At 53.2% G+C, this 7,768-nt stretch overlaps 1 protein-coding gene across 1 annotated transcript; it reads left to right on the top strand.

Annotated features, from left to right (window-relative positions):
• Positions 1-96: 96 nt before the first annotated feature.
• Positions 97-7,005, top strand: ZFYVE19 (zinc finger FYVE-type containing 19). Its single transcript, XM_067743330.1, has 11 exons — positions 97-282; positions 1,524-1,645; positions 1,817-1,870; positions 2,255-2,373; positions 2,470-2,615; positions 2,963-3,071; positions 5,102-5,311; positions 5,744-5,823; positions 6,135-6,233; positions 6,369-6,496; positions 6,579-7,005. Exons 1-11 carry the CDS (start codon positions 229-231, stop codon positions 6,655-6,657), a joined length of 1,200 nt encoding a protein of 399 aa, XP_067599431.1. The 5' UTR covers positions 97-228; the 3' UTR covers positions 6,658-7,005.
• The last annotated feature ends 763 nt before the right edge of the window (positions 7,006-7,768 follow it).

Here is a 7,768-nt window from a genome sequence, read left to right on the forward strand (position 1 = left end):
GGAAGCGGGCACTAGTGAATGAACTACGACTCCCAACAGCCCTCGCGTCCGCCGCTTGTGCTCTTGGGTTGAGGTGACCGTAGTGATTCTCCTGTCGGAGGCCTTGGTTGGCCCGCGCGAGTGGGCGTGGAGAGTAACGGCGGGGCTGGGTGAGGGTGCACGGGGTCCTGGATATGAGCCGCAGGAGCTCAGCTCCGCCGACCTTGCCGCGCCGCGCCGGCAACCACGATGGAGAATAGGTGCTACGGCTGCGCTGTCAAGTTCACCCTCTTCAAGAAGGAGGCGAGTCTTCTCTCCCCGGGGGCTAGAGGGCTAGGGAGGACGCGGAGTAGTGGGAAATGCACAGGACTTGCAGTCCGCAGGCTTGTTTTTACGGGCCCTCTCCAGGTGTGTGGTTTTGATGAAGTCACTGAGCCTCAGTTTCCATTTCTATAAAGTGGGGCTAACACTCCCTCGCTTTCGGGGTTGGTGTGAGGGTCCAGTGAGGTCCTGGAGGTGAGAGTTCCCCATAAACTGTAAATTGGGCTCCTGTCATTTTGGGAAATCTAGGCTTTTCTGTCTGCCAAGTGTAGGATCCGGCTGTTTCCTTCCCTCCACCCTGCTTCTCCACAGCCTACTCTCCATCACACCATGCCCTTTGCTCTCTCTGCTCTGAAACCGTCACCAGCAAGCCCTTCCGCGGTTTCTTGAGTTAGATTACTGCCCTTTCTCCTGCCCCAGGGCACCATGGCAAAGTCTCACTTGTCCTCAGGCCAGACCTGCCAAGTTTCCCTGGTAAACTGCAGGCTTCCTCAGCCTCAGTTGTGACCAGGAGATAGGAACCAGATAGGATGAATGAATAGCAGGTAGGGAAGCAGATCCATGTAGCACTCAGAAACCTGGGTTTTGGAATCAAAGTGGTCAGGATCCAAATTTGAGCTCTCCTGTCATTCATGGGGTGACCTTGGTTTGGGCAAGTCGTGTAACCTCTCTGATCCCGTTTAAAATAGGAATAATAATGGTGGTCATCAGGAATAAGTAAGATAGTGTGTATAAATTGTGAGGATTAAATCAGGTGATGAAAGTTAAGTACTGAGTTTAGTGCCTGGCACACAGTAAATGCTTAACAGATGGAGGCTGCTACTGTTACCATCCCATTCTGAGTCAAGCCTCCTTTCATCTCTGCTAGAGCAGAGAAGGCATGGGCTCTGCACTGTTTCTCCTTTTTGAAGAGTCAGTGACCTGAAGCATGGGGCTTTGCCTATTTGTCTTTTACACTCCAGTGTCAGGGAATTGAAGACAGAGTAGAAAGCATGGGAATTTTGCATGAAGCTTTCGAGATTTGAATAGAATACTGGAGACTGAGGAATCGCTTTACCCTCCACCCCTGTCTCTCCCCAGTCCTTAGGGGCCCCACTCCTCATCCTCCTCCCAGCAGCTGGTCACAACTCCAGTGTCTGCTCTCTGTGTGTGTTTGGAGAGTCCCAGGGAGGAGCCTGCAGGGGCAGGTGAGAGGTAGACCCCTTGCTTCATGTTTCTTGTAGTACGGCTGTAAGAACTGTGGCCGGGCCTTCTGTTCCGGCTGTCTTAGCTTCAGTGCAGCGGTTCCCCGGGCTGGAAACACCCAACAGAAAGTCTGCAAGCAGTGCCATGAGGTTCTGACCAGGTGAGAAGCCAATATATGGTCGAGGGTTCAGCCAAGCATGGCAGCAGGCAGATGGCCAGGCCTCACAGCCTTGTGCTCTATGTCTAGAGGTCAGCCCAGGAAGTGTTTGGGGTGGGGGACACTCATAGGCAGATGGCAGGTGACTTCTGACACCAGATTTCTTCTCTATAGAGGATCTGCTCCTGCCAATGCCTCCAAGTGGTCACCACCTCAGAACTATAAGAAGTAAGTGCTGAAGGGACAGAGACAAATGGGGATGGGGAAAGGACAAGGGAGCCATAGGGTAGGAGTCTCTTCCCAGCCTACAGATCAAATGAGCACAGGATCAGGAAAATATCTACCTCTCAGGCTCCTGACTGCCCTCTTGGGCTTAGAAAGCAGCTCACCAGTCCTTTCCCCAGAAAAGATTCTTGGCAGATCTCGCCCTCTCATCTGGACTCTCCCGTCGGTCAGCTGGGTTGGGCTGCAGGGTGACATGAGCAAGCGTCACAGAAAATTGTCTGTTGGAGGCCTCCCTAGCTGCCTAGAAATGATTTGAATGGGAAACAGTGAGTGCCTTCACCCCTCCCTTCTGCATTCTTTAAGAGCCTCTATCTCATATCCCGCCAGGCGTGTGGCAGCCTTGGAAGCCAAGCAGAAGCCCAACACTCCCCAGAGCCATGGACTGACCCAGCAAGACCAAGTCATTGCTGAGCGCCTAGCACGGCTCCGCCAGGAGAACAAGCCCAGTGAGTGGGGGCAGACAGGGTGGAAAAGACACTATTCAGGGCTCGTGGGACTAGGATTCTTCTGGATCTTACAAGGCTTCTCTATGCCAATTGCAGAGTCAGTGCCCTCGCAGGCGGAGATAGAAGCCAGGCTAGTTGCACTGAGGGATGCACCCCAGGGTTCCATCCCTTCCACCCAGGAGATGGAGGCACGGCTTGCTTCACTGCAGGGCAGAGTTCCACCTTCTCAGACCCCCCAGCTGGTGAGTGCTGTGGCTTTGAAGGGATGGAGGCCCTGGGACGAGGACCCAGTAGAAGCCCAGATACGTGTGTGCTTAGATACTTTGCAGGAGTACCTCCTGCTCCTGAGGCCTGCTGCCAGACCAAGGAACCAGGGACAGGCAGCAGGATTGGGTGGGGCAGGAAAGAGTGGCCTCTTGGTCCTGCTGGGGACTGCCAGACCTACTTGATTACATGGGCTCTGGAATTGTCCCCTTTCCCTGAGCTTTGGGAACTCCTCAGCACCCACCCCGACCTAAAACTGTTCTGAGCCTTATGGTGCGGCTTCCTGCCTACGCTGCTCCCCACTGAGGTTCCCTCCTCTGAGCAGGCACATCAGCCACCAGACACCAGGACCCAGGCCCAGCAGACACAGGATCTGCTGACAGAGCTAGCAGCGGAGGTGGCTATTGATGAGAGCTGGGAACGAGGAGGCCCAGGTATCTTCTCCACCTAGCTCCCCCAGGGATCTGCCCCCCGACTCTTTCCCCAGGTGGGAGAGGCTCTGCTGCCCACGCTCTGGGAGGTGAACATCAATCAGAGAATAGTCAACATTACAAAGGCTACCATTTATTGAGTGTTTACTCCAGTGGGAGCCAGTGTAGGCCTAGTGGATAAGCATGTGGGCTTTAGGCTCAGACAGTGATTCCCTTTTCTACCACTTACTAGCTGTGTGACCCTCGGCACGTTACTTGACCTAAGTCTCACTTTCCTCATCTGTAAAATGGAGGAATGTGTGGTAAAACCTACCTCACAAGGAAGTCATGAGGAGGAAATGAGCTAATCCAGTAGTGCTTAGGACTCTGCCTGGCTCATAGTAAATGCTTAGTGAATGTTCTCTACAACGATGATGATGATGCTAAAGAGGAGGAAGAGGCTATTGACATTTAGCTGAAATTAAATACAATTTAAGAGTCAGTTCCTCAGTGGTACCAGCCACATCTCAAGTGCTCCGTAGCCACAAGTGGCTCTTGGCTACACTCTTGGACAGCACAAATACAGACATGATATGGAATGATCCCATCATCTTAAAAAATTCTTTTGGACACTGCTGTTCAAAAGCTTCAGAGCAGTGGTTCTCAACCATGGATGATTTTCCCTCCAGGGCCCATTTGGCAACGTCTGCAGACTTTTTGGGTGTCACAACTCATAGGGTACCACTGGCATCTAGTGAGCAGAGGCTAAGGATGCTGCTAAACATCGTACATACACAGGACAACCCCGCAACAAAGAATTACAGGCATGCCTCAGAGATATTGCGGGTTCAGTTGAATACCACTGCAATAAAGTGAGTCACACAAATTTTTTGGTTTCCTGGTGCGTGGAAAACTTATGTACACGATACTGTAGTCTATTAAGTGTACAATAGCATGTTTAGAAAAACAATGTACATACCTTAATTTAAAAATATTTTATTGCTAAAAATTGCTAACCATCATCTGACAACATAGGGCTGCCACAAACCTTCAATTTGTAAAAAAAAACAAAAAACAAAAGGCAGTATCTGTGAAGCGCAATAAACTGAAGCTCAATAAAACAAGGTATGCCAGTATCCTGTCCAAAATGTCAATAGAACCAAGATTAAGAAACCCTGCTTTAGAGATACAATCTCACTGAATATCCTCAGTAATCCTATAATAACTGTTATTATCCGTATTTGATAAATGAGGAAACTGAGGCCTGGTGAGCTTAAGGAACTTGACCAAGGTCACACAGCTATTAAGTAGCAAAGCTGGGACTTGAACCCAAAGCTGTCTGACTTCAAACATCTTACTCTGAAACTCTGAGCTAAAGGGGACCATGTCAGAGCCACACCCACTCTGGTAAAATTCTTCCTGCCTAGTGACGTTCAAGACCTCAGCTTCCCTCATGTCCTCTCTGCGCTGCTCCCTGGAAATGCTGATTCCAGCCTGTAAGGCAGAGAGCCTGGCTGGACCTTGACCTCCCCATATCCTGCTCCTTTTGGGCAGTGATTCTCATACCGTGGGGCACCCACCCTAAGGGCAGCATGTTAAAATATCAGGTGGGTGGGATGGATATAATTGAAAAAGAAATGTCTAAGATTACTAGTTTTTTACATTTGGGATAATGGAGGAAATACTAATTTTATTTATAATATAAACCACAGGAGCTATTGTTGAACAAAAAGCTGATAATCTGTGGTTTTTTTTTTTTTTTTTTCGGTATGCGGGCCTCTCACTGTTGTGGCCTCTCCCGTTGCGGAGCACAGGCTCCGGACGTGCAGGCTCAGCAGCCATGGCACATGGGCCCAGCCGCTCCGCGGCATGTGGGATCTTCCCAGACCGGGACACGAACCCGTGTCCCCTGCATTGGCAGGCGGACTCTCAACCACTGCACCACCAGGGAAGCCCAGTCTGTGTTTTTTTTTAAAACGTTGAGAAACGGGCTCAGTGGTTTCTGATGAGAGATCCTGAAATGTCTGCCTCCCTGAATACATCACTCTTTCCAGCCGCCTCTATCCAGAATGACCTCAACCAGGGGGACCCAGGGGCCCAGAGCACCAGCTGCAAGGGACAGGCCACCTGGTCCCTGGAGGAGGAGAAGAGGAGGCTGCTGGCTGAGGCAGCAGTCACACTTCGGGAGGAGAACACAAGGCAGGAGCGGATCCTGGCCCTCGCCAAGCGCCTGGCCGTGCTGCAGGGACGCGACCCCGATAGAGGTAGAGGCTGGGGAGCAGCCACTCATTCATGTCCACTGGGCAGTCCTCCCCACTCTCACCCTCAGGCCAAACTGCACAGTGGCTGTACTCTCTGCCAGGCTGAGTCAGGGGCTGGGGGTCCCTGTGCCCAGGGGTCTATCGAGCTCCACCCAGAACCACGAGGAAGGTGCTGGGGCAAAGCAGTGGATGAGGAACAAGTGGCAGCCATCAGGGGGCAGGGGACCCTGGGTCCCTTCAGGTACGGAGCCTTCTGTTCATGCCCTCCAGCCCAGCATGGTGGGGCAGGGTCTGATCAGAGTGGCTGCAAAGGCTGCTCAGTTCTGGAACACGTGCCACTGGAAACCAAACCTCTGCTGGGGGCAGAAGTACAGCCACTCAGGTGAGCTCTCAACCTCACTCCTCTTCCCCTGCTCCCGTCTCTCCCTCTTCAAGTGACCCTACAGGACTACCGCCTTCCAGACAGTGATGACGAAGAGGATGAGGAGACAGCCATCCAGAGAGTCCTTCAGCAGGTCGGCCCCACCTTACCCACCCGACCACCCCTTGTCCTGTCCCTGCCACACTGCCCCACCACCCACCTGACCCCATTCACTCTGCCTCCGCTCTGGGGCTCGATGGCTAGTCACCGTGCAGCTCCTGTTCTAGCTGGGCCCCCCTGCCCCTGTGACACAGACCTGCCCCTGGGCCCTTGAGATGGGGTATCAGCAGCCACGGACAACATAAAGGAAGATGGGTTGAGAGCTCAGGCCACAGAGCGCAGAAATACTGTGTGTTGGCGGGGCTGCCTGGAGTGGGGAGCTGTACCTCTTTGCCCTGTCCACAGCTCACTGAAGAAGCTGCCCTGGATGAGGCAAGTGGCTTTAACATCCCTGCAGAGCCAGCTCTCCGACCCCAAGCCCAATCCTGCAGGGCAGAGCCTGAGGTGAGGAAAACCCCAGACACAGACCCCCGGGCCACCACCACAGCCTCCCTCCCTGCCTGGCCGACTGTTCCTCCAGCCGCCCTCCCAGACCCCATCGGGTACCTTATGTCCCCCATTCCTCCCTGGTCTCCAAAGGTTCAGGCTGTGGCCGCCAGGCCTGAGGCTGAGGAAGAGGAGCTCCCCTGGTGCTGCATCTGCAATGAGGATGCCACCCTGCGCTGTGCTAGCTGTGACGGAGACCTCTACTGTGTCCGCTGCTTCCGGTGGGTGCAGGTGGAATGTTCTTTGGGGCTGGGAGAGTTGCGGGGCCACCTGTGATCCCTGACCTCTATCTATGCTCCACAGGGAAGGCCATGATGCCTTTGAACTTAAAGAGCACCAGACATCTGCCTACCACCCCCAGCATAAAAGCCGAGAGCACTGAGGGAACCCTGGTCCTCCCGGAAAGGCCATCCTACAGGAGTCACACAAGCTGGGGTGCCCTCCAGGGCATCTGATGGGAGAACATGTCAGGCTACACTGCTTATGAATGCGCCCTTTCCTGAGCCTCCGTCCCTGGAAGGAGGAAGGATTCTCCATTGGAGACGATGACTGGAGGAGCCAGAGGGAAGGCAGAAGTCTGGAGCCTCCAGCATTGAAGTCTGGACTAGGAGTGAGAGGCATGATGGGAAAGACCAGCCTGAATCCAGGGAGGAGTCCTGAAACTTGCTCAAGGGTCCAGGGCCCTCTACTGGCACTTAGAGCATTTAATAAAGTATGTTGATTCATTGGACCCAGCATCTTTTATCTATAGAACCCTGTGGGCCCTGAGCCTAGGCCTTGGAGAGGTGGCAAGAGCAGAATAGGCTGTAAGTCCAGTCCTGTAGAGTGAGGAAAAGGCTTGAGCCATCCTGCAAGCTTCTGCAGGCAGGAACAGTCCCACCCATCCTGGTGGCCTCATACGCAGTAGGCATGAATATTCATACTACTGAACTGAACTGAACTGTGCATCCTGCTCTGGGCAGCCCAGCTTAGCCCCCAGGCCCCACCATACTCAAACACTGCATGCACAAGCAGTGAATGCATACCCTGCTTCCTGCTTTACTCCTAAAGGATGCCACCTCCAGGGCTCCTGTCGCAACCCACATGCCATTCAGACCCAGTGTCTGTCCCCACCAACTTCCTTCTGACCTGATTCCTGGCCTCTGAGCCTATACCCTTTACACCCCTCTGCTTAGCCCCTGCTTTTTCTCTTTCTGCCTCTGGCTTGGAGCTGGTTCAAGAAAGAGTCCTCAGCCTGAGGTCTCCTGAATCATTTAGTGAGGGAAGAGGGTTTAGCTTTCCCTGAGGCCCCCAAACCCAGCTGGTTTTTTTCCTGTTACCTCTACTATGGGTCTTTGCCACTTGGGTTCCTATTGGTGATGTCAGGATGCTGTGTCTCTTAGCCAGGTGCCTTCTGCTTGGCCTCCAGGCCTTGCTTGATGGTAATTTCTCTGACGCAGAACTGTGACCTTTATCTTTGAATTCTCAAGCCCTGGGTGGGTGGATGGATAGAT

Source organism: Pseudorca crassidens, chromosome 1, assembly GCF_039906515.1.
Source record: "Pseudorca crassidens isolate mPseCra1 chromosome 1, mPseCra1.hap1, whole genome shotgun sequence".
Classification (NCBI taxonomy): Eukaryota; Metazoa; Chordata; class Mammalia; order Artiodactyla; family Delphinidae; genus Pseudorca; species Pseudorca crassidens.